Raw genomic sequence first — 27383 nt, 5'->3', positions numbered from 1 at the left:
CATGGTTACATTCTTCTAGACAGTAAGTGTAGATTCCACCACACTAAACTGACATCATATAAAGTTTCGCTGCATTCTCTGGAACAAGTAAGCGTGGATCTCTCCACACTACACTAACATTGTATCTCTAGTGATAAACAACCAAAGGACAGAGGTCTTTTTTTTTAGAATTTAACTGCTAATCCCATCCAAGGTTTTAGTAACATTATCCTGAACAGTAAGCGTGGATTACACCACACTATACTGACATCATATAAAGTTTGGCTGCATTCTCTGGAACAAGTAAGCGTGGATCTCTCCACACTAAACTAACATTGTATTTCTAGTGATAAACAACCAAAGGATAGAGGTCATTTTAGATTTTAAATACTAGTCTCATGCAAGGTTTTAGTAACATTATCCTTAACAGTAAGCGTGGATTTCCCCACACTATACTGACATTTTTCAGAAATTTATAATTGAGCCTACAAACCGATAAGCTTTTAGCTCCTAACAGTGATCAAGCAAAAGCCTATCTCAAAATTTTTAACCACATCTTACCAACGTTTTAATACAGACTGCTTTTATCATTTTAAAGATCTGATCATAAATTTTAATCACATCTTATCAGAACTGATTTTACTGTAATGCATATTTTACAGCTAGCATTAGTATAGAACTATTTTAACTCGTACCATATATTTTAGACTGCATTTTAAAAGAGCTCCATATCACAAGATAACATAATATTAAACATTAAATAGATATACATATATATGTAAAAGAGAAGTATAATGGATAAAATATTATCAACACGCTCTGCCTCGAGGACCTCTGAAGAAAAATACAGACAAAAAACCTTTGATCTGAATCTTGACAAAGCAATCTCCAAGAAAATTTTAGCTGCAAGAAGAGAAGTGCACTTTGCATATGAACAAACAAAAGGTGGATTGGTCGGGACCGTTGATGCAGTTACATTTGAATTAATAAAGAATGCCATCCCACACTACTACGAAAATATCATGCCAGACAATAGATACGCCAAAACAACAGACGATCAAGACAGAAGAGGACTCACAGTCAGTAAAGTTTTCAAAGTATTTAATAAAAATCTACATCAGTATACACTCACTCTTTATTACACAAACTGTAAGTTTCTGGTAAATGGTAAAGATGTCCACACCTTCATTACAACTGATATACCAAAGTAGATCTCAAACGACTAAATGAGAAACTTGAAGAAGAACTGCATAAGCTGACTAGTCAATTAACACATGATCTGGCACCCCAAGATAATAATACAATGCACAGACCGTTAAATTAAACTGATGAGGCGCAATGTAGCAAATGTAACAGAAATGTGCAATCACGAGCCATATACTGTGACAAGGGACACCACTGGGTACACTATAAGTGTATCAAATTATCTGACACTGAAATTGAAGCAGCTGAAAAATTAAATGATAATGAGTATTATACATGCAAACTTTGCATATCTGACCCTCATGTTACCACACAATCATTGAATCCGGTGAAAGCAATTAAAAATGCACTTATAGAATCAACCTATTCATCTACTCAGTCAATTAAGAGTCATAATTGTCAAAATGGATTACAAGCACTGCTAGATGAGGAATTACATGCTGTCTGTAATATCTGTAACAAAATCATAGATGCACAGGTTGTGCGATGTTCATCCTGCACTCAACCATGCCACATCTCTTGTACATCGTACGATGGACATGAATACATATGCTCAAGCTGTGAAATTGACATTGATATATCAAAGGAAAGCAATAATAGCAGGATTGAGACCCTAGATAAAGATCAAAACACTCAAATTAAAGAGCCTTATTCATCCTCAGTTAATCCAACTAAAACTATTCTAAACAGTACCATCCAAAACGTACCAACAGAACATATCCATGTCATCGCTGAAAACCACAATTCTCAACCATCTGAATCTGAAATAGACATGCCAAAGAAAACAAAAGAAATTAAAATGAGTGAAATAAGACATAGAGAACAGAAACTTAAGAAAAAGGAAGAAGAACTCAAAATAAGAGAAAAAATAAATGAAGAAATGCAAAATGAAAGAGTCTGGTTACAGTCATATGTCAGCAAACTGGAAATGAGAATCAATGAACTTGAAAAAATCAAACAAAATTCTCCAAAAAAAATGTGATGTAAACACTCACAATGTTGACAACAATGATACTCAACAACAACAGACTCACAACTGCAACTCTTACCAACAAAGCTCTGCTAACAAGCACATTGATCAAGCTGTCACAAAATTACATGAAAAAGTTTCAGTATTTATATTACAGCAAATGGACACTCAGTTTGATAAGATAATCAACCAATTCAATGAGAGCTCTGGCAGTCCACCTAACAACATTAACAATGACCCTCAAGGTCATGAACCATCAACCTATAAGGAGAGAACAAAAGTGGGAAACAACACGACTCTGGGATCATATATGACCCACAATACAACAACAAACACCACAGCAAAATTAACGACACAACCTCCTCCTACAACAAGACAAAATAATGACCAACCGCAAGTATCTCAACAACCTAGAAGGGTTGAGACTCCAAACCATATACCACCACCACCTACCTTTGGACAACCATTATTCTACAGTGATAAGGTTCCTATTGTGACAAATCAGTCAAGATACAGTGTACATAATATGAATCCAGCTGCTCATATAACACCAAATATCAATGATCTTCAATACAATCCTCTTCAACATGGCATGCTGAGACAAGGTTATCCAGTTGCCTCTAATTATATCCAAAACAACCCTAACTTTCCAGTCCAACAGAACCATTTTTTAGGGGTAAGACCGAACCAACTATAATTTGTGCAACACATGATGAGGCCAGTTCACCACAAAAGAACCTTCAAATTTTATCTTTTAACTGTAAAAATGCAAAGACAATTTCCCCTTTCATGGAAAATTTTAAAAACAAAATGGATATTTTATTGCTTCAAGAACACTGGCTATTTGATCATGAACTTTATTTGTTAGACGAAATACACACTCAATTTTGCGGCAAAGGAAAAGCTGTTGACTCAGACAGTAGCACATGTGACTTATTTATTAGATCTCACAGAGGATATGGAGGAGTAGCTATTATATGGGATAGAACCATAGATCAATATGTAAAACCTTTAGACGATGGCAATAACAGAATTCAATGCATTGAGTTATCAATAAAAAAAACCAGTGCTAATTGTCTCAGCTTATTTACCAACAAAGGCAGATAATGACAAATATGATGAATATAGCGAGTGTATCGACCAATTATTTGAACTTATCCAGAAATATGATACAACCCATGATGTTATTATAGGAGGCGACTTCAATGAAGATATATCCAAAACAAATAATTCAAGAAGAGCACGTAAATTAAATAAATTTATTGAAGAATGCAATATGAAAATAGATTTAAAAGGTCCAACGTTTATTAATGTAAAAGGAGTCGAAGTGTCTGAAATTGACTACTTCATATACAAAGTGAACAACTCTAGAAATCTCGAATCTACAAGGTTAGTTGATATACCATCCAATGTATCTGATCACTATCCAATCAAGGTCATACTTCCATGTGAACTTACTAAAAAGGACCCTTTAGAAAATAATATACAATCAAGAATCAGATGGAACAAAGTAGATACTGAAAGATATAGTGATATTATCAATAAACAAATTCCGGTATTATTAGAAAAACTTAATATTCAGGAAGACTCAATTACAAATAGAGTGGAAGAAACAATGGAAATACTTTCAGCATCAGCAAAGACATGTTGTACCCAAAAATCATACGGGAAAAACAAATTGAAGCTAAAAATATGGAATCCTCAAATAAAAGACAGTTTGCATCAAAACAAAACGGCATATAAAACTTGGAAAGATGAAGGTAGACCAAATGACCCTGATCATCCATCAGTTAGAAGGAAAAAAGAAACAAGAAGAGTTTTCAGATCTGAAATACGAAAAGAAGAAAACAAGCGTAAACATGTTGAAAGAGATAGAATAATAACTGCGAACACCCAAGATAAGAGACTGTTCTACCAGCTTGTAAAGAAGCAAAGAAACAATAAAAACATCTTTATCAATGACTTGCATGTTGCAAACAACAAATATGAGCATGAGGAAGTAATTGAAGGTTGGCATGAACATTTTAAAACCCTAGCTGAACCTATTTCAAATTCAACCTACGATGGCAAACATCAAGATCTCTGTGAAATGGACTATAAAGCAATAAAAACTATATGCGATCAAGTACCGCCTAGATCTGTATCAAGATCAGAACTCTTAGAAGCCATTAAGGCAATTAACACTGGGAAATCTGAAGATATTTTTGGATTATCAATTGAACATATATTATATGCAGGAGATGACTTCACCGATTATCTGCTAATTCTAGTCAATATCATACTCCAAAACAAATTAATACCTGAAATTATCAAATTAGGACTACTTTCTCCAATATTCAAGAATAAAGGCAACAAAAATGAATCTAAAAACTACAGAGGAATTGTAGTACTACCTATACTATGTAAAATTTTGGAATATATTGCAAGAATTAATTTTAGACCAGTTTTATTGAAGAAACAATCACCATTACAAAGAGGATTCACCCCGAATACATCGCCCTTAAATGCAGCGGTTATATTTGAGGAAGTGTACAGGCAATATAGTGACAAAAATAGTCCATTTTACATTGCCTTACTAGATGCTAAATCAGCATTTGATGTTGTCATTATAAATATGCTGATGAGAAAACTGTTTCTATTAGATATTGACCCAACAACCTGGTCACTAATTGATGATCTTCACTTGAACACAAGCTGTAACATCAAATGGAAAAACCAGCTGTCAAAAGAATTTAAAGTACACCAAGGAGTCAAACAAGGGGGACTATTGAGTGCTGACTTGTATAAATTATATATTGAAGACTTATTATCTCTATATGAAACATCAAATCAAGGATGTATGATCGGACACATCAATATTAATGCTGTAGCATGTGCAGATGATATCGCAGTCTTGAGTGACAACCCTTATGATTTACAAATTTTAATCAACCATGCTCTGCAATACAGTCAATTGCATCATTACACGTTACAACCACAAAAAAGTGTAATCATAGAGGTGGATAACAAATCTAGAAAAGCTACCAATCATAATTGTGTTTATAACCTGAACAATCAAGAAATGCCGAATGTTACAAGTTCATCACATTTAGGTATAATTCGATCAACATCAAGAATGAGATCAGAAACACTTCATGTTGAACAAAACACAACAAAAGCACGTCGCACTGCATATAGCCTGCTTTCGGTTGGATTTCATGGAACCAATGGGCTGGACCCAGTAACATTAATATCTATCTACAAAACATACATTCAACCAGTTCTCACTTATGGTTTAGAAATACTACAACCAGGTCCATCAAACATGACTAAATTAGAGAAGTTCCAAAAATCACTACTGAAAAAAGTCTTATCGCTTCCTCCAAACACCCCAGATCCAGCTATTTACATCATATCGGGCGTACTTCCAATTGAAGCATCAATTGACACAAAATGTCTAACCCTGTTCAACAATATATGCAGACAGGATGATAAATCTGTGGAGAAACAACTTGCATATAGACAACTACATATTGAATTAGACAGCAGTAGCAGCTGGTATGTTATTACCAAAAAACTTTTATATAAATATGGATTTAGTGATATTTTTCAATTCTTGGATAATCCACCAAGTAAATATGAATGGAAGAAATTGATACAAAAAAAAAAACGGATTCATACTGGGTTCAAAGAATAACTCATGATTGTACATTCTATTCCTCACTGATTCATCTTAACTGTGATACTTTTTTACCGAGAAGTTGCCATCCAATCATTGATTTGGAAAATGACAACAATCCATCAAAAGGGGCATTATCAATAGGAATTAAACTTAAAATGGTCACTGGTACATACATGACACAGGCTAAACGTGCAAGTTTTACCAAGCATGAATCGCCGACGTGTAAGCTATGTGATCAAGACAACGAAGATATAGAACATCTGCTACTTAAATGTAAAATTTTGGAAAATATACGTCAGCCGTTCATTAAACAACTAGACGACCTGCTGATAAAGGAAACAACAATATCGTTTCACAACATCAATACAGACTCCAAATTACAATTAATTCTGGACTGCTCGAAAATTAACGAACTTCAAACAGATATAATTTTAAATAAGAAAGGTGAGCAGAACTGTGAACTTATATCTCGAAAACTGTGTTTTGCCCTTCATTCCATTAGAGCCAGAACGATAATTCAACACAAAGAGAAAAAGAAAGTTAAATTAAAATTATAACAGCTGTGATGTAAACCATCCAAAAAGTATGAAGATATTTAGTAAGCGTGGGTTCCACCACACTATACTGCTATACCAAACCTGAAAATGAACGAATATTATAACAGCATAGTAAACGTGGGTCACTCCACACTATACTGTACGATAAGACAATTAAAGCCGCCAGTAAAAACTACGGTGAAAAGGATTTCTACTCACACCTATTAAGACTAGAAGATAAACATTGAATCGTGTGTGAGTGGAATTTTGTGTACAAAATAAAAGAAAATCTGTATATATTGTGTACATACAACTGTTTATTTCTTGATGGTGGAGGTTGATTATTACTACTACTCCTTTGGAGGTTGTCCTGAAGGACGGAAGAAGATTCAGCGGTAAGGTAAGAACGGAGACTACTTTAGACAAGGGGGTTTCCAATATATTTCTAATAATAGGTACGCTCAATATATATATATACCGAACGGAAGAAAAACTGAGATCCGTATTGATAAGACGGAATATCCGTCTGATATAAATAGACGGATAGCCGTTTTGGAACTGACTGGTAACACCACTATTCCAGGTTAGCGGAGGATTAGAATCCCGCGAACATGTAAATCATCGCCTCACGATGTATGTATGTGTCGGAGAATTAACGAAAAATAAATGATGAATGATGAATCCACGATACACTCACGGTGAATAATGATGAATCCACGATACACTAACGGTGAATAATGATGAACGCACGATACACACACGTTTGATGATGAACGCACGATAAATAATTCATTGACGAATGAACGATAAGCACGTAACACACGGCTCGTAAAGCCATTTGTTTAGAATGGCATTAAAAATTGATATACATGTATGATGAATAATGTGTAAGGGTATACCCATTTTAGATATCGCGCTTTCAGTGTTGATTGGTCGGTAATGTTACTAAACATTCAATGTCGTAAATAAATTAATTGTCATGAGCATTTCCAATATTATTGAGTGTTGTAAAATTTTAAAACTCGTTGATTTTTATAATTCAACTTAGTATTAAATAAGATAAAAACATTATTTATAAATTGTTACATTGTAAAGAGGGGCGGATCCAGCCTTTTTTTAAAAGGAGGTTCTCAACTCAGGATAAAAGGGGTAGTTCCAATTATATTCATGTATCCCCATTCGAAACATTTATCATCAATAAAGGGGGTTCCAACCCCCAGAACACCCCCTTTTGAGTATGTACCTTCATTTGTTACCTTATCTAAGTTTTGATCTTTCGTTTTCGTTCAGAAATGTATGAAATATTTGCCATTGGACACTACACAAACATCGATCTCGGTGAGGCAAAACAGATATTTTCTTCCTCAAATTTATAGATAAAACATTGTGATATTTATAGTAATTATGCATATGTATGTATGTGCAATGAATAGTGAATGCAATATATCTATTTAAAGAGGGTCGTTTGTTCTATAAAAAGAATAACAAAAATTGCCATTCCCATACTGGCAACCCAATAAACTTTTTCTCAAACCAGTTTTAGGTACAAATCTTGTATTTTTTAAGGTATAATATCGGAGATAGTCTGTCTGTTGCACATATTATTTGCTTTTCTATGTATGAATGTTGTCTGTTACGAGATAGTTTCATTTAGTACTTAACAAGTTGTTATAGTGTTGTATCATTCTTTATACGAAAAATCAAACATATTGTTTTTACTGCATTTTTAATTGAAAAAAAGTATGACAAATCGAAACTGCAATCTTAACGTAAAATAGATATTGCATCTTTTGTTAAGAAATCAGGCCAGGAATGACGAAGGATCTCATGTTCACTAGAAGTGGTGCTGTTGGATGAAAACAGCAAAAAGGATGTAGAAAAATAAAATCAATTCGATTAACTTTTTATTCACCGTGGCAAGGTTCCCCTTGTATGCGTGAAATAATAGTATACTGGTCAACAAAAGAAACGATAAAAGGAAAAGTATTTCCGTATAAAATGAAATTTGAGACACTGTACCGAGATGAATAATTGCCCAATTGGTCTAGTATTTACCATTTCTTTCAGACAAGTAATCGATTGTTTTCCCCTCAAATTTTTGTTATTTCAAAAATTGTATTTTAACTACAAAATTTCAAAACCCGAAATTAAAACTTTAACTGTAAAATGTTAAACATGATCTGCTTAAAATTTGAATATCTTTGCAGATATCTTAATACATTACTCTCATCTTTGAAGTTAATGGTCGACTTTTGTCGTCTTTTTCCGCAATATTTTGACTTCTGTGTTCAACAACACGGTATCTTCTAACTTTCGAATTTGGTCAGATTCTTTTAATCATATGTATTTGCTTTGCAAATTAATGTTTTTCGTTGTATAATTTACCGGTTTTTCCCCTATTTATTATATTAAATGATATAAATTGGAGTTCAAAGTAATATACCATTTCCTTTATTAACAAGTATATAACATAAATAAAGCATGATATGCATATACTTTTTTTTCTATGTATCAGTTTTCAATAAACATTTGTTAAAGATCAGCTACATTTTTATTTTGCATGTAAGCATATAGAGCTGCCATTAACAAAAATGAAATCTTAAACAAGAACAAAAGAATCTGGACCTGTTGCTTTGTATACCAATGATCGACATTTGGCAAAATCTTTTCCCCAAATATCAAAATGGTAGTCCCATATTTTCTTCATAACAAGCGGAAGTGCTTTAGATTTACCAGAAATATCCGAAAGTTCCTTTATCCATTCCCACTGGTTATCTCCTGCTATCACACGTTCGGAATCCTTCGATATTATTCGCTTCATTTCTTCATGATCCGGTAGATTAGCCAAACCTTCTAATACAGATTTTATGAACAAAGCTTGATACTCGCTTGTAGGAAAAAATGCAACTTCTCTTACGATGCCCATGAAGAAAATCGTAGAATAGTTTGGTGTTAGAATATATTTGAATAGGTTGCAGATGAGGTTACCCTTGCCAAGTTTTAGTAACCCTTCCGGTAAGATGGAGAAGTTGTATTTATACCCAGTGGCATATATTACTGTATCAACTGGTAGTTCCTCACCGTTTTCCAGAACTACAGAAAAGGGTGTGTATCGCTTAAAGCCGGAAGTCTTCTGGACAATGTTTTCCGGCAGACATGTTTCTAACTTTGGTCCTCTGTGACACAAATACACCTTCAAAATATATCAAAATTATTAAGTATGCACCAGGAAATATTTAGCAATATTGATCAGATGTGACACTGTCTTTTTCAATTAAAAACAACCGTCGATACAACTACCTTGAATTACATTTTAATTCCATTCATATCTAGTCTGGGGTTATCAGCTTAACCTGCCATGACACCTGGGCTCATTTGTTCATTTTTGGTCATTTTGTGTTTCCCAACCTTTTTTCTTTCTTTGTGAATTGTTTGTCATTACATAATATTTTTTTTTTGGCAATTGGCTCTTTTCTATTTTCTGCGGTCACCTTTTAGCGTCCGCGTGTTGATTCTGGGTTGTGATTTATACAGGTCTTACGCTATCGTCTCATTCAACAGACTTGCATCATTTTCCCACGACCACAAAATAGGTGGACACAAAAGATTCTATACAGACAATGCAATAAGGAGAAGAATACGAGAAAGGAATAATTCCTACATACATACCTCTTATATAAGTTTGGAATCATTCCCGATTTACTTTTTAACAAAATGCGGGACAGGCAAGAGAAACTATAAGTTACCAACAAGAAACTCGGAAATTAAATAGAGGGAAACACGAAGCTCGTATATTGAACTAAACACGAGAAACGAGAAATAATTCGCCAAAATAACGAAAACTCGTGAAATAAAAGAGTCAAAAACGGTGCACGAAAAAAAAAAACCCTCTAGAAATTGGATGCGGGGTCTGAATGTCCATTAACAATGCCTGCAAGAAATCCAAGAACGGCTGAGTAATAAATTCTAGTCCCTTTTCCTTAGTATTAACACTTTTATGTCTCGTGATTCGTTTTTCCCGATTTTTATTTTCCTTGTAACGTTTTTGCGATTTTCATTTCACGTGTTTCCGTATTAAGCAGGGCCGTAACTACCTATGAGGCAGGGGAGGCAGTTGCCTGCCTGAATTTTCTACACCAACATTTTTTTTTTTGAAGTAAAAATATAAAATATTGACAATATGAATACGAAGAACTTGAATTTATATCATAAACAACACAAGTTAACAGTTTTAACAGTGTTATCATGATACGTGATATGTCTGTCATTTTTCGGATTTTTGATCGAAAGTAAAACCGTTTCAGTATTTGTTTTATTATTTTTTCGTGTGGCCGTCCGTCTGTTATTCGGAATTGAGGGGGTCAGTATTCGTATGAGAACACATATGAAACTTTGCTTTCGATAATGTTGAATAAAAACTTAACTATTCACATTTATTTTGGGGCTCAATTATTTAAGCAGAGGAAGTTCCTTTTGTATTGTGAATCTTTTAAGATATCGGAAATTCGTTACCGGCTGAATCAGCTGTTGGATCCTTTTTTTTAAGTTTCCCGATCGTACGAGAACATTATGGTCAATGCCTTAATTAGTAGGTAAACACTCCCATTCGTTGTAGCAGGGACTTTCTATAATACTAAGTATATACTAGACTAGTATAGAAAGTCCCTGTTTGATGTTATATACATGTCTGTTCAGCTTTCAACAATATTGAAATTCAAGATCCTCGATAAAAAAAAAAATATCTTGTGTTTTATAATCTTGCTTTATATGTTTTTTTAACTTACCAGTTTCTAAAAAAATATCTTCAAATACAGAAAATACAGATAATAATTGCTCTAGGGATCCAGCAAAACTGATCTTTCTTAAAGTAAGGAAATCGAAGGAAAACGGGTAATTTTAGCCATATCATTTGAGAAAAAAATCCACGGTCACAATGTATTTAATGTTAACAATGTTTTCGCATACAAGTTGCTTCCAGGTTCAAGCAATACTGATGTTTCTTAAAGTAAGGAAATCGAAGGGAAACGGGTAATTTTTAGCCAATGACTGAGAGAAAAAGATCGGCCGGGGGGGGGGGGGGGGGGGGGTGCTGCGCCCCTACCCCTATCAAAGGGGGCTCAATCGGCGGTCCCCAAACCCCTGCCTCCCCTGAATTCGAACCCTAGTTACGGCCCTGTTAAGCCCGATACCTTCTTTTACCATCATTTTGAATAGCATCGACATAACATAACGGGCAATTTTTTATCCTTATTTTAATAATATAAAGACGTAAAACATAGCTATTTTTGTTTAGCTACGATAAAACACGCTTCTTCTTCTCTTCATTACATTAACAAATGCAAGCTAATAAAACTGTATATGATAATCAGTTAAAAGAAATCGGAAGTTTTAAACAAAATATAACATACCTTTTTGGCACACTTAGAAAGATCAAAACTTATGTCTATTCCAGAGTAATGTGCTCCCAAAACGGCTACTGTCTGCCCGGCAAAACATTCTGGGTGTCTATACCGTATACTGTGAAGCACAAAACCTTCAAAGTCCTGTTCTCCTTCAATGGTTGGATAATTTGGAGTTGAACAATTTCTACAGAAAAACATCAGTACATGTACCAAATAAGAATGTAGCAACATAATATGTCGTTATATATCATATAGAACTTTTCGTGATAATGGTATTCAATATGTGCAACACATTCACATACGGAGGGAATCGGCAGTTGTTATTTCCTAAACAAACACCAAAATTATACCAAAAAGAAATGCATTATGCTAATTTATTACGTAGGTCTCATGTTTAATGATCATGTCACACCAGTCAACCTGTGGGAAAAATGCATGTCATAATGTGCATTGAAGACGAGAATCTCAGATGACAACGCGGACGAACTTTTATCATTTGAATTTAAGAATTTGAATTACATCAAATCAAATTACTCCTAAAAATTTTCACATGGTTATTGCGTAAACCCCTGAGGGTTTACGCAGTATATATTGGACGAGTGATGTAGTCTTTCGGAACACCGGATGTTAGTCGGAACACTTCTGGTCTTTCTATGACCACCTTTCAAATACATGCGCAATAGCTATGACCACCTTTCAAATGCATGCGCAATAGCTTTCAAATCTGTTGAATATGCATTAGCATCTTAAGTTGCTATAGAGATATTTAACGTATGATCTGAAATTTATTATGATATAATATTTTCTTGCACACGATTACAAGCTGCTAATATTAACCTACATGCGTAGTATTTTAATTAGTCAAACGATGTAACCAGCTGTGTTTAGATATGAGATAAGATTTCATGTAAATAATGCGCTTTATATTCTGAACGAGAATAATTAAAAATTAACAAAGTCCGTATCATCGTATGCGTAACTTAGTTGCTCACCAGAGGAACTTTACGCAAGCGTTTAAACACGCGTTCCATAAGTTTGAAGTACGTCGAAATGCAAAGGTATACGCTTGGTGAACGCTTTTACTTCAGGAAAATTTTAATGGAACATAAAAAAAATCATTCAGCTCAAGCGTTTGTCAAACGTATATACATGTACCTGTAAACTACACGCACATAATATACACGCTACACGAGCGTTGAAAACGCTACAGATAAGTTTTAGACACGTTAAGGGCACATTGCATACAAAAATACTCGTCGCCTTAAAGCTTTCATTTAGAAAAAGAAGTCCGATACGGGTGAAACTTCATCAAACCTACAGAAGATATTACACCCTCTCTAACCATGCAACATGGGACTAGACATAGAAGTACAGGAACTACTCACATTAGTTTGAGCTGTACAAGATCTACAAAAATATCCCGCCTGCCTCAAAGGTGCATATAGGATCGACCATGGTCCAGCACTAATGATACAAATACCAACCAGAGTTACAATGACGTGGTAGTATGTCTTTAAAGGCCACCGAGCGGCCTCCAAAAATGAAAAAAAAACTACTATTTAGTCGGCTATTAAATGCCCCGACCATTAAGATTTAAAAACAAAAATCAAACAAAACTAAACAGCCTTATTGATAACAAAATAATTTACGAAAACAACTTGACCGACATGAATTATGAACAACAACCACTGTACTACATGTTTCTGGCTTTAGAATGGACATTGGCACATAAACAATGTGGTGGCCATAAACCCAACCCTCCCAAATGAACCAAACCTTAAGGACAACACATCGCAAGAAAAAAACTGTAAAATATCAGTTGCAATTCGCGTCCCTAAAATTATGGGTACGGTGCACAATAATCACTTACATAAAAACAATAGACACAAATCACTGAAATAATCGCACTTACCGAAAGCTATTTCAAAGCTAGTGAACATGTAGACGAACCAGTGGACATAGACGGACTGGTAAACATGTAAACAGACGGGCGAATGTGACAGACTTATTGACAAACATTCACATATAGGTCGACAGACCTGCAGTTGGGAATGTAGGAAGACCAGGAGAAACGCTAAGGTACGCTTTACGCACACCCAAAACACGCTTTAAGCTCGTTGTGCACACGATACAGATATGATTGACAGGTTTAATGCATCAAAATTACTAGCGTTTTGGTAGCGTGCATGATTTTTTTTACCTCGGCCGACGTACGTCGGATCTATACGTTGATGTGTGAATAAACTCATCATAGATACCAGGACTAAATTTAGTATATACGCCAGACGCGTTTCGTCTACAAAAGACTCATCAGTGACGCTCGAATTCAAAAAAGTTAAAAAGGCCAAATAAAGTACGAAGTTGAAGAGCATTAGACCAAAATTCCTAAAAGTGTTGCCAAATACAGCTAAGGTAATCTATGCCTGAGGTAGAAAAGCCTTAGTATTTCAAAAAATTCAAAAATTTGTAAACAGTAAATTCATAAATATTACCATATCAATGACAATTCATGTCAGCACAAAAAGTGCTGACTACTGGGCTTGTGATACCCTCGGGGAAATAAATCTCCACTAGCAGTGGCATCGACCCAGTGGTTGTAAATAAACTCATCATAGATACCAGGACTAAATTTAGTATATACACCAGACGCGTTTCGTCTACAAAAGACTCATCAGTGACGCTCGAATTCAAAAAAGTTAAAAAGGCCAAATAAAGTACGAAGTTGAAGAGCATTAGACCAAAATTCCTAAAAGTGTTGCCAAATACAGCTAAGGTAATCTATGCCTGAGGTAGAAAAGCCTTAGTATTTCAAAAAATTCAAAAATTTGTAAACAGTAAATTCATAAATATTACCATATCAATGACAATTCATGTCAGCACAAAAAGTGCTGACTACTGGGCTTGTGATACCCTCGGGGAAATAAATCTCCACTAGCAGTGGCATCGACCCAGTGGTTGTAAATAAACTCATCATAGATACCAGGACTAAATTTAGTATATACGCCAGACGCGTTTCGTCTACAAAAGACTCATCAGTGACGCTCGAATTCAAAAAAGTTAAAAAGGCCAAATAAAGTACGAAGTTGAAGAGCATTAGACCAAAATTCCTAAAAGTGTTGCCAAATACAGCTAAGGTAATCTATGCCTGAGGTAGAAAAGCCTTAGTATTTCAAAAAATTCAAAAATTTGTAAACAGTAAATTCATAAATATTACCATATCAATGACAATTCATGTCAGCACAAAAAGTGCTGACTACTGGGCTTGTGATACCCTCGGGGAAATAAATCTCCACCAGCAGTGGCATCGACCCAGTGGTTGTAAATAAACTCATCATAGATACCAGGACTAAATTTAGTATATACGCCAGACGCGTTTCGTCTACAAAAGACTCATCAGTGACGCTCGAATTCAAAAAAGTTAAAAAGGCCAAATAAAGTACGAAGTTGAAGAGCATTAGACCAAAATTCCTAAAAGTGTTGCCAAATACAGCTAAGGTAATCTATGCCTGAGGTAGAAAAGCCTTAGTATTTCAAAAAATTCAAAAATTTGTAAACAGTAAATTCATAAATATTACCATATCAATGACAATTCATGTCAGCACAAAAAGTGCTGACTACTGGGCTTGTGATACCCTCGGGGAAATAAATCTCCACCAGCAGTGGCATCGACCCAGTGGTTGTAAATAAACTCATCATAGATACCAGGACTAAATTTAGTATATACGCCAGACGCGTTTCGTCTACAAAAGACTCATCAGTGACGCTCGAATTCAAAAAAGTTAAAAAGGCCAAATAAAGTACGAAGTTGAAGAGCATTAGACCAAAATTCCTAAAAGTGTTGCCAAATACAGCTAAGGTAATCTATGCCTGAGGTAGAAAAGCCTTAGTATTTCAAAAAATTCAAAAATTTGTAAACAGTAAATTCATAAATATTACCATATCAATGACAATTCATGTCAGCACAAAAAGTGCTGACTACTGGGCTTGTGATACCCTCGGGGAAATAAATCTCCACCAGCAGTGGCATCGACCCAGTGGTTGTAAATAAACTCATCATAGATACCAGGACTAAATTTAGTATATACGCCAGACGCGTTTCGTCTACAAAAGACTCATCAGTGACGCTCGAATTCAAAAAAGTTAAAAAGGCCAAATAAAGTACGAAGTTGAAGAGCATTAGACCAAAATTCCTAAAAGTGTTGCCAAATACAGCTAAGGTAATCTATGCCTGAGGTAGAAAAGCCTTAGTATTTCAAAAAATTCAAAAATTTGTAAACAGTAAATTCATAAATATTACCATATCAATGACAATTCATGTCAGCACAAAAAGTGCTGACTACTGGGCTTGTGATACCCTCGGGGAAATAAATCTCCACCAGCAGTGGCATCGACCCAGTGGTTGTAAATAAGCCGGTATTACATTATTTAAACCACTAAACAGGCAATGTCAGTTTCTAATTCTTATGCACAACAAAAGTAATATAAGACAATACATCTTTATTAAACAATTATCTAATATATATATAATGCCAAACAAGCATTTGGGTTTACGATTGCATTTCTTTTTTTTAAAGAAAGCAACTTGTTACTTATTTACTGAAATGATCTACTATTTCAACCCATGACCCCATTACCGGCCAACCTCACTGTTCTTATTAAACCCATAAACCATATGTTGTGGTTTGTGAAAAGAAGGTAGTAAACTTTGCTTTTAAATCACTTTATATTAGCTGATATAATTTAAAATTCTGGCATTTAAATGTCCAAAGAAAGTTAAAAATCATTAGTAAAACTGTTATAAAATTGAGAATGGAAATGGGGAATGTGTCAAAGAGACAACAATCCGACCATAGAGCAGACAACAGCAGAAGGTCACCAACAGGTTTTCAATGAAGCGAGAAATTCCCGCACCCGGAGGCGTCCTTCAGCTGGCCCCTAAACAAATATATATACTAGTTCAGTGATAATGAACGCCATACTAAACTCCAAATTGTACACAAGAAACTAAAATTAAAAATAATACAAGACTAACAAAGGCCAGAGGCTCCTGACTTGAAACAGGCGCAAAAATGCGGCGGGGTTAAAAATGTTTAATTAATACATTATGTATCTCTGTATTTAAATGAGTTTATCGTGAACAGAGTCAATAGAGGAGAATTAACTCATTTTTGATGTCTTATTTCCGAAAAAATTCAAATTATGTATACTAACCTTAGGCACAAGTTACTTGCGTTTAATAAAATATATTCGATAAATGGAAAAAGGTCACAGGAAAAAAAACCTCTCCAAATCCCAAGGAAAATATGCCACAGGAAAAAAAGTCACCAAATTCCAAAGAAGTGACAGAAAATAAGTCACAAGAAAAAGTCACAATATATAACTTACCCAAGACACACAATAACATCATCGAACTCTTCTGTATGAATATCGTTCTTCTTTCTGATATCCCCGTATGTCAACAACCATTTGGTATCTGTTGAACTTGGATTGACAGGTTTGATTTGTCTTACATCCATGTTAAACTTTTGAAATAAAAAAGAAATACAGAGATAAGTAGCCAATTACGATTACATATTAATGACCTAGGGGAGACAATCCCTCTTATAAGTTCCGAGACCACAGTTATCGTCCTTTATAGTCCCTAGTGTGGATAGTGTGTAACTTGCCAGTTTTTTTTATTCTCCTTCCAAATTTATTTCTCTTTATTGTCTGCCTAACATAGCAAGTAGGGGGATGAAATTACACTGTAAAAAAATTTGGTTCATGAATTTTAAAGTAAAGTAGTGATTTGGTTCAGCTGAAAAAGGTTTAAAATTAGCACTTCGGAAGCTATCAAAAGATTTCAAGACCCCCCTTAACATAAAATTGTCCATATTTTATGTTAGAGCTGTGGAATTTTTGAATAACTTTTATATGATTTGTCCTAAAAATTGTACAACACACTGTAAAAAAATTACTGAGAAAGCGCAGGTGGCATTTCTTTAATTTTCATTTATTGTCTAAAAGAAATGCACTACGAAATAACTGTTGTCTCGGACCATAAGATGTTTTCGCTTTTAACATATATCAACTTAGATTGTATGTGTACACCTTTTAACTCTTTTCTTTTATATACGAAATTAGGATAATAATCTAAAATTCCATCACGTTAAAGATCCGTATAAGAAATAACATGTAGAACGTGTTGAATATTTATATCTATCATACTTAGCATTTTTCACATTAAGGCAATTCAAATTCAAAGTGCTTTTATTTTTGAAATTTGATCTTATTTAGATAAAGGAAGATGTGGTATGAGTGCCAATGAAACGACACTCTATCCAAGTCACAGTTTATAAAGTAAAGTTCAACGTAGGGTCTTCAAAACGGAGCCTTGGCTCACACAGAACAGCTAGCGATAAAGGGCCCCCCAAAAATAACAAGTGTAAAACCATTCAAACGGGAAAGAAACTGTCTAATCTATATATAGATCTACAAAAAGAGAATCAAGAAACACTTATGCACCACGTCAACAAATATTTACCTTAATATATTTCCGGATACCACACTGATCGACAACTTTGTTAAGATACGCTAACATCTCAGTTCGACTTGGAAAAGAAGGATAGCCGTCCATTGGGAAACCATCAATTTCCATCAACTGTTTTGGTATGTTCGTTCTGGAATAATAATGATTAAAATATGTTTTATTTGAGGTAGATAGGGGTGTAAAATAAAATTAGAATAAAAAATATTCTAAATATAAATCAATTGCTTTAAAAACAATTGTTAGACGGTCTTTCCCCTCCAAAACATGAATAATTGATTTTTTTATTGATTGATTGGTTGGTTGGTTGGCTGATATACTAATTAAACCCATTGATTGATTGGTTGGTTGGCTGATATACTAATTAAACCCATGGGATAGGGTCTCTTTGAACAAGCGAAAATGAAACAAATGCGATCTTGGACCCTGTATTAAACAGATTTATAGATTAGTTGATAGGTTGATTGATTGATTGATTGATTGATTGATCGATTCATTCATTCATTCATTGAAAGTCTGCATGGCACTCTCCCTGTCTTAGCGAGGCCTAGGACTTAAAGTCGATATTCTGACCGACGACGTGGCTGCGTACTTATACATCCTGCATTCCCAAACAGACAGCCTAAGGATATCCTAAAGAATAAAAGTCACTTGAATTACATACTACTCTCGAAATTTGCACGTTTTCATTTTAAAGATCTAGACCGATTGTTATCTGATATGTCAAAGTCAAAGATTGAGGAAGTCACCCAAGCTTCTTTAAGGAATTATTGTAATATAAAAAAAAATTTGAATTTTGTGTTTTAATTATAAGAAATGACTGTAAAATGTTTTATGTCTATGAAGAAATAACCTTAAAATGTGGTGTACACCGAATAAACAGCGCCACATGTTTGATATTATCTCGAAAAGACAATAATAGATTAAGCCATTCCTTGAAAAATCAAAAACAAGAACGTTTTCGTATTTTGTGGATACCCACTTACGCTATCGTTTTCTGTGTTCAGTGAACCGTAAAAATTAGGATCAAAACTAAAAGCGGAACACACAGACGAACGAACTGATTATATGATAAGGTAACTTACTTAAGATTGCTATACACAGCTGAATGAACTGGATTTCCATAGTCATCTTGTAAGGTCTGGTCTGTGTAAAGCCATAGCCCACCGATATCATAATTCCTCTCAAAACAAGTCAGCTTAAAATTCTTATTTTCGGACAGTCGTCGTAGAGCAGCTAACCCTGTCAATCCTGCTCCGACTACGGCTATTTTCTTACTTTCATTTGACGCCATAGCATATATTCGTATGAGAAAGGCTGTAATGAATGAAAATGATTAAAAAATAAACAAGGTTTATACACAGTTTTGAAATGTGTACATGTTTAATGATAAGGCAACCAAAAGCTGAATTTTTGTTCAGTCTAGGTGGCTGAGTGGTCTAAAGTGCTGGACACACTGCAGGCGTTGTTGTCTTAATATCGCAATAGCACGAGTTCGAACCCGGCGAGGGAAGAACAAATATTTGCTTCCGCAAATTTTCAGATTTAATATTGTTGTGCCGATATTTAGGTTAGTTATTACTACAGGTGTGACTATAGCTATGAGATTTGTAGGCTTATCTACTAAGTGCAAATGTACCTTGTCTAAAATGGTCATGTATGCCCTTATATTATACAGTTATGGGATTTTTTTAGCTTGTGGGAGAGCTCTCTACTTTTAGTTTTTATTATGATTTATTTTAATTCTTTAAATTTTAATAATGGTTTTCATAATTTACCACTTCTAAGGTTTGTTGAGGCCTTTCATAGCATACTATATACTGTATGGAGTGCTCTCATTGTTGAAGGTCATACGGTTGCCCAGTGCATAGTTTCCAAATTGGCAATCACATAACATGTCCGTTTATTTTTATGTATTTTTCATATTCGTCTAATACATACTGAGAAAAAAAAAACATGTAAAGTTATGACAGATTTGGTGAAACAACAATGAAATGCGTTTTTTTTTTTGTATATCTTCATAATGATTATTCGATTCAATATTTTGATTAACGAACGCATTTTGTTTCAGCAGACACATTATGCATTTCCTTGGCCCGTAGTAATTTCTATCGGCCTATTTATACACAGGTGAAATAACCGAACGAATTGCTCTTATTTCAAATCTAACTTTGAACCTGCAATAGGAATAGTTTAAAACCTGTCAGTAGGAGGTTTTTCTTTCGTTTATAGTTAAAGTATCTGTGTCCGTACCAAACATAGCTCGAGAGGCGTTAAGATTTATATAAAATGGCAGCAACCATTTGATTTTCTTAGGGGGGGGGGGGGGGGGGGGCTATGGTTTTTTTTTCTATACAAACTTTCTTTTTCGCCTGCGGCGAAAAACAATCTATTTTTTTCCCGACAAGTCAAAAACAATTTTTTTCTTTCAATTTTAGCATTACATATAGTGGCAGCTGAGGGTGAAACAAACAATTTTTTTTTCTCAGAATCAAAAACAAATTATTTTTTTCTCCAAAAACTGGAAACAAACTTTTTTTTCCAAAAAAAACCATAGCCCCCCCCCCCCCCCCCCCCGAAAATCAAATGGTTGCTGCCTAAATGACCTTGCATTTATTATAGTAATATAATGATCCAAATTTTATGATCAATTTTATTTATGAAACTAAAGAGAGTATTCTAGAGTTTTCAAATTTCGAAATAACTAACGGAAACCATATATTTGTTGAAAATTTACACATGGCCTGGTGGTGATATTCTAATTTTATCCTTAGCGTCAGCCCAGGCCATTTGTAAATTTACATTAAATCTTTGGCTTCCGTGAATTATTTCGAATCTTGTACGACAAATAAGATATTAAAAAAAAAAACTCAAGCGAGGGCGGGTATGTCGTTTGTGTAGCTATTCAATTTATAGTTGACCCCTGTTTGAAAAATCTAAAACATTAATTGTTAGGAAAATGTGTTAATTTTTTTAAATGTCAAACTCAGTATTTGCCATCTATAGTTAATTTTTTCTATTGTGAGCAACCGTAAAATTTACTGTTGATATTTTGTAATGAAGGAGCCGCCATGTTGACTTACTGAAATCATTAGATGTTCGAATAATGCAATAGAATAGAAAAAAAAACATCTACCTCAAAACTTCATTTTAATGCAATATTATCCGAATTTGGAGAGTTAGCACAACGGAAAACCCTTCAGCTTTGACGTTTTTATTTGCATGACGTCACGTTTTTAAAAAACGTGAATGCCACACCAAAAATTTCAATGGAATTTGCGAAGTTGTATATTATTATAGCATTTGTACATTTTTCCGAGCTCTAATGCGTTTTTTTTTTTGTTGTTAAGCCTACGCAAGAATAATGTTTTGTAGGGTTTGTTTTCAAACGTTGGAGGTATTGTTAACAGCCATTATTATGATTGTCTCGGATTCTGCGCTAAGTATAAATATACCGAGCACGGTGTTGTTTAAAAAGCAAAAGAAGCACGTCATATTATTTAGAATTATATAAACTATTACGCATTGCATGATGTGTGGTGTATATGTTCCAGACCATATGAGTATTTGAACCGTACCCGTACGGTCCTGACCGTATGCGTATACTCGTACGGTCTAGTTCGAGCTGGAACATATCTTTTATTGGTTTTTAAAAATCGATATTATTAAAATTAGATGAATAAAGTGAATAAGTAAACATTTGAAATAATCAATTGCAATTAAGTATTTATTTGATTGTCTATATGAATCCTTATTTATTTTGTTTACTTAATTTATTTCCATAGATTTTTTTTTTATAATTTCTGTCCAGTATTTTTGTCGGTTTTTGTGGTAAAGTTCGTAAATATATCCAATAACTTTAATTTCAATGATTGAAAGTTTATTCCATGTAATTTGCTAAATACAGGAGATTAACAGATTGAAATACATTTTGTAATCTGTCTTTTTTAAATAGTTAAAATATTTAGTTTTTATTCAATTTACAATTTAACTTTTAAAATTGATTCGAGATTTATGTTATCTTGATCTGTGATACATATTCTAGTCAGTGACCTTGACCAACTTCTTAAAATTAGTCAGACCGTATGAGTATTTTAAAAAAAGTAAGCATACGGTCCAGACCTACGCGTACGGTCCAAATACTCATATGGTCCGGAACATATTATGTGCATCAAAAATCTTTCAGTCAAAGGACACAAATAAAATAATTCTTAAAGCTTTTACAAATCTTATACCAATTTCATTGCAGCAAGTTTAAATTACGTTTTCTAAGAGACATAAATAAAAACTTAATTCAGTTGAAATTTTTATTGAAATATGCTGTTGGAAAATTACTAAGCGCCAATACAATACATTGACTTTGCATTTTATAAATTATAGTGACTTCGATAAATGAAAAAAATATGGTCATCGAATGGTCTTATTATGCCGATATTAAAATAAAAAGAATCGTTGCATTGGTTTTTTTTTTTTATTTCCAGAGGATAGCATCAGCCCAATAGTATATATAGATTTATCCTGCAATTGGGTGTCCTACTATACAGATACAGCCCTACAGATATCGCTATGCTGTATCTGTATACTATACAGATATCGCTTTAAAGCTCCGCCCACTGCCGGACTGAGTATTGTTTGAACCTGTGTGACCTCAGAATGTGTATTCCAGTTGCATTCCAATGACGATGACAATTGTCGATTTCAAAATTGAATGTGTATGATTGTGTTACAAAATCAACCATGTCAATTTCAGCATACAGCATGTTTAGTGAATGTCGAGTCTGAAGCGTAGGACAACTCGTACACTTCTGTTTCAAATTTGACAATGTTTTGTTATTTGTTTTTACTGTTGAAATTAGTTGTTATGTTAAAATAGATAATTATTCACCTTGAGCGATGTATTATTGTTGACCATTCGAGATTCTTTTTTGCGAACCCGTCTTCAGCGTAATGTGTGATTTTGATATTACTACGCGGGCCTCAAGGGATTACAAATCGAAAATAAATGCTAAATATGTTAGTTTTTGTGTCTTTCAAAACACAAACAATATACAGAATTAATTGCAGGATAAAGACAATAACTGTTTAGTGTCTTTAAATATCAGCTGTATTTGTACTCGGCTCGAAACAGGTGTAGTAGCTCGCTAAAAGCTCGCATACACCTTGTTTCCTAGCCTCGTACAAATACAGCTGATATTTAAAGACACTAAACAGTTATTGTCTATATATCTAAATACTATATACATGATATCAAAATAAACAATTAAAATGTATACCTTTCGTATTCAAAATTCAAGTTATTCCTTTAAAGTCCCTTTGCATATAAAAGCCAAATCACACAATACTGTATGCACTGCTATTTACTGGCAACTACAATGTATACAAATGAATGCCTCCTAAAAATGTTTAAATTATTTCGATGTGATACAATAATACAATTTATACTGCACTCGTTCCGTATATTTCTATGTCATATATAGTCACTGACCTGATATCACTTTTTCCTCATGAATATTTTAAATAGAAATTGTCGAAATTATATCTAATTATTCATACGACCTCTTCAACCTGTTCTTGTTTCCAATGTAAACAATGAAGCGTTTAACGACTGAAACTTGTTTCTTTTACAATTTTTGGGAAAACATTTCCACTTATTAATATTTTTTGTTTGCAACCTATAAATCATTATGTTTTATGTTTATTGTTGATATCTAAAAGGCTCGCATTTACCCGTTTCTAAGCCTCATCCTTATATCGTTGATATGTCAAGTCAATGCACTATTATTGGGGTTTTTTGGCCATGATATACGCCTAAGGCGACCTATGGTTACCCATAGGTACCTATGGTTTGATATTTTATACACAAAATATCAAACCATAGGCCGCCTCAGGCGTATATCCAAACACACCCTAAGTCTATGTATTAGGTTTGTGTGTCACGTGATTAATCACCAATAACTGTCGGGGAGGAAACTTACATAATACTAGAACACACGCGCGAAATCGCGGGCATATACAGCTTGTGAACTATTGTATGTTGATTTTTTGTCAAAGATATTATGTATGGAGAATTTCATAAAAGGTATGAAAAGCTCTCTCCCTTTTTTCCAAAGTCCGATATTTGTTTCCTTTCTGTTAAATTCAATTATTTCGTGTTTCTGGCCTCAGACCACAATTATTCTTCTCTTTTGCTACAATGCTTCTTTTGGTAAAAGTCAAATCAAATTAAAAATTCGCACCGTTTCAAACATGACATAAATGTAACTGCGCCAATGTATTGTATTGATTGTCACATGTATTAATCTGTATTATCTCCCTTACTCCATGTGTCATGATTATACATGTATTATTGATGGGTTATTTCCCTTTACTGTTTACCGCCTCACGATCATTATTAAATGTGCCTTTCTAACGATCACATGTGTTGTTTTCTCTGCTTACTGGCGTGGCGGCAGCGGTTTAAGAAACCCACATCTCAAATAACTCAACAATTTGAACATTATTCCACTCTAGAAGTAAAAGGTGAGCAGGAAAATTTGTCATTTATTCTGACTAACACGACAACATTTTCTATTGTTGGACTTAACTGATCTTTACAAAATGGCAGGCACACGTGCTCCAAAACAATGGTCACTCTCAAAAGTTGAAACAATAACATCGTTTGAAGCATGGAGACAAAACTTTATACAATATACCTTGTCCCTTGATCAAAACTTCGCAGCGTTCCTTGTAGATGGATTTACATGGCTGAAGAAAACCAACGCCAATCCTTTACGTGGCATTGTTGACGATGGCGAGGCGGTTGCCGAAGCTAACCGACGAACAGCAGCCCAAAAGTGCACACATTTGGGCCTTATGCTTGGGCAAATAGCAAATTACTGTCCGATTATTTCAAGAAACACTATAATTAAAAATTCGACATCCATTAATTCTATTTGGCAGTCAATTCGTCTACACTACGGATTTCAGTCTACTGGTGGACACTTTCTTGATTTTAATAGCATCTTTTTGGAACCAGATGAGCGTCCTGAGGACTTATTTCAGCGATTGGCTAGTTTTATTGAAGACAATATGCTTCGTGCCGGTGGCAATATTCATCACCACGGAGAAGTACCTGAAGCCGACGAAGAACTATCGCCTTCTTTGGAAAACCTGATTGTACTAACTTGGTTAAGACTTATTAATCGTGACTTGCCCAACCTAGTGAAGCAGCGATATGGAACTGAGTTACGGTCAAAAACATTAGCTTCTTTGAAACCTGAAATTTCACAGGCACTTGATAGTTTACTTGACGAAATTCATTCAGCCACTGATGCCAAAGTTTTACGGGCGTCAATAAAAGACAACCATTCTGACAGGTAGTATAAGAAATGGTCGTCAAATACAGTGTTGTATTTTATGTAAGCAAGCAGGTCGTCCGTCCCAACATTTTTTAAGTACTTGTAAATATTTACCTGATGAAGACAAACAATATGGGTCATTTTCAAAAAATGTCGAATTTTGAAATTGAAAAATTTATTAAAAGTTACTTATTCAAACATTCCTCTACATAAGCAAATCAAAACAAACAGTACTTTAAGAACAACATCTTAAAAGATGCAATCTTAATGATGTCATACAAGAATATCTTGAAACATTTTTTGATCGGTGGTACAATATTTTGTCTATCCTGTTACCATTTTCAAAAGAAATTTTGGGTTATTAAGAAAAGGTTTAGATAAAATGTTAAGCTTGTTTTACGTTACCAATTAGATGGTTTTCAAGAGAATAAACTTCTATATATATTCATTCTGTAAAATAATAGATTATTTGCCAATTTTCTAGGTTGTACTGAAAAATGGCTCTAAAAATTGGTTTTCAAAGGTTGTAAAAATTACCACCAGTAATGCAAGTCTAAGATAGCAATTTATATTGTTCGGCCTTTTCCACCCTTTCAAATAAACCCAACATCAAGTAAATCTCTTATAAGTTAATTTACTTTTCTCTTTATTTCGTTGGTAACAGGAACGTACGTTTCTGATATATCACTATATAAAAGTCTATCCTGTTACCTTTTTGTCTATCCTGTTACCGATATCAGTATTGCTCCTGCAAATGCTTAATTGGGAAGATTAAGACGTTATAACCTTAAGATGAGTTCAAACAATGAAATATTTCATTCGTTTTCCACCTAGATGTTAAGATAAAAAAAATAACGACGTTTTTGTCTATAATTGTCTATCCTGTTACTGTAACCATAGCAACCATAGTAACAGGATAGACATAACAGGATAGACAAATTTCTTCGTTTTTGATTGCTGTTGTGAAATAACTACTCCCTTTGGTGAAGTGATTATGGTTTTCTATTGTGACTTTGGTTTCCAACACATTATTGCACTTTTTACAACCATTCTGTTAGTGTAATTAATCAAAATGGTTGGTAACAGCATAGACATGAAAAAAAGTACGCTCTATTTTTTTTCACTAAATGTCTTGAAATTTTTTTTCTCTACACTGTCGTTCAAGAAACAAGGCGTTTTAAATGTAAAGATTACTTTGCATTTTTGAAATCAACACTGACTGATTCAATATTCATAGGGAGAATAATTTAACGACTGATTTAAGTAGCGGTAACAGGATAGACATGAACCTCCTGTACGCTGATTGAATTTAGTTTGTAGATAATCTGTTACATACAATGATAAAGAAGCTACAATTTTTCGTTAGAATTATAATTAACGTTCTTAGAAAGTCCCTTTAGCAGATATCAAGGCGATCAGAAAATCGGAAAAAAATCATTTGAAATGTGTTTTTCTGACAATGTACGCACACAAATACCCCCAAAATCGGCCTTAAATGCAGTTTAATCTTATCAAAATAGATGTTAGGTGGGTTTATTATTAATGTTCTGAATCACAAATCCGACAAGCTTTCATTTAAACCATTACAACTGAAATTTCCATTAGAAATAAAATTTTTAGCATGGGTGTACTGAAAATTCGACATTTTTTGAAAATGACCCATATATGTCCAATAAGGCAATCTTATTCTACAGAAGTAGGTGATAGTGAGTCTGAGGACAATGTTGATAATGAACAAGTCTCATTTTTAAATGATAATATAGGTCCTA

General features: G+C 34.1%; 1 protein-coding gene across 1 annotated transcript; it reads right to left on the bottom strand.

Annotated features, from left to right (window-relative positions):
* Positions 1-8480: 8480 nt before the first annotated feature.
* LOC143058042 (uncharacterized) lies at positions 8481-23644 on the bottom strand. Its single transcript, XM_076231505.1, has 6 exons — positions 23551-23644; positions 19363-19594; positions 18275-18410; positions 17137-17273; positions 11758-11935; positions 8481-9542 (listed from the first exon to the last, which is right to left on the bottom strand). The coding sequence occupies exons 2-6, from the start codon at positions 19569-19571 to the stop codon at positions 8949-8951; spliced, it is 1254 nt and encodes a 417-aa protein (XP_076087620.1). The 5' UTR covers positions 19572-19594; positions 23551-23644; the 3' UTR covers positions 8481-8948.
* Positions 23645-27383: the final 3739 nt, after the last annotated feature.

Source organism: Mytilus galloprovincialis, chromosome 14 (assembly GCF_965363235.1).
Source record: "Mytilus galloprovincialis chromosome 14, xbMytGall1.hap1.1, whole genome shotgun sequence".
Taxonomy (NCBI): Eukaryota; Metazoa; Mollusca; class Bivalvia; order Mytilida; family Mytilidae; genus Mytilus; species Mytilus galloprovincialis.
This window is presented reverse-complemented; position numbering and strand designations above follow the sequence as displayed.

What these genes read in the sequence shown, in the direction of transcription:
- LOC143058042 (XM_076231505.1), bottom strand. Translation starts at nt 19,571, where the DNA reads ATGGCGTCAAATGAAAGTAAGAAAATAGCCGTAGTCGGAGCAGGATTG. An exon ending in GTATCCGGAAATATATTAAG is followed by an intron (nt 17,274 to 18,274) that starts GTAAATATTTGT and finishes TTATTTCAAAAG; the next exon opens with TTTAACATGGATGTAAGACA. An exon ending in TTTCTAAGTGTGCCAAAAAG is followed by an intron (nt 9,543 to 11,757) that starts GTATGTTATATT and finishes TATATTTTGAAG; the next exon opens with GTGTATTTGTGTCACAGAGG.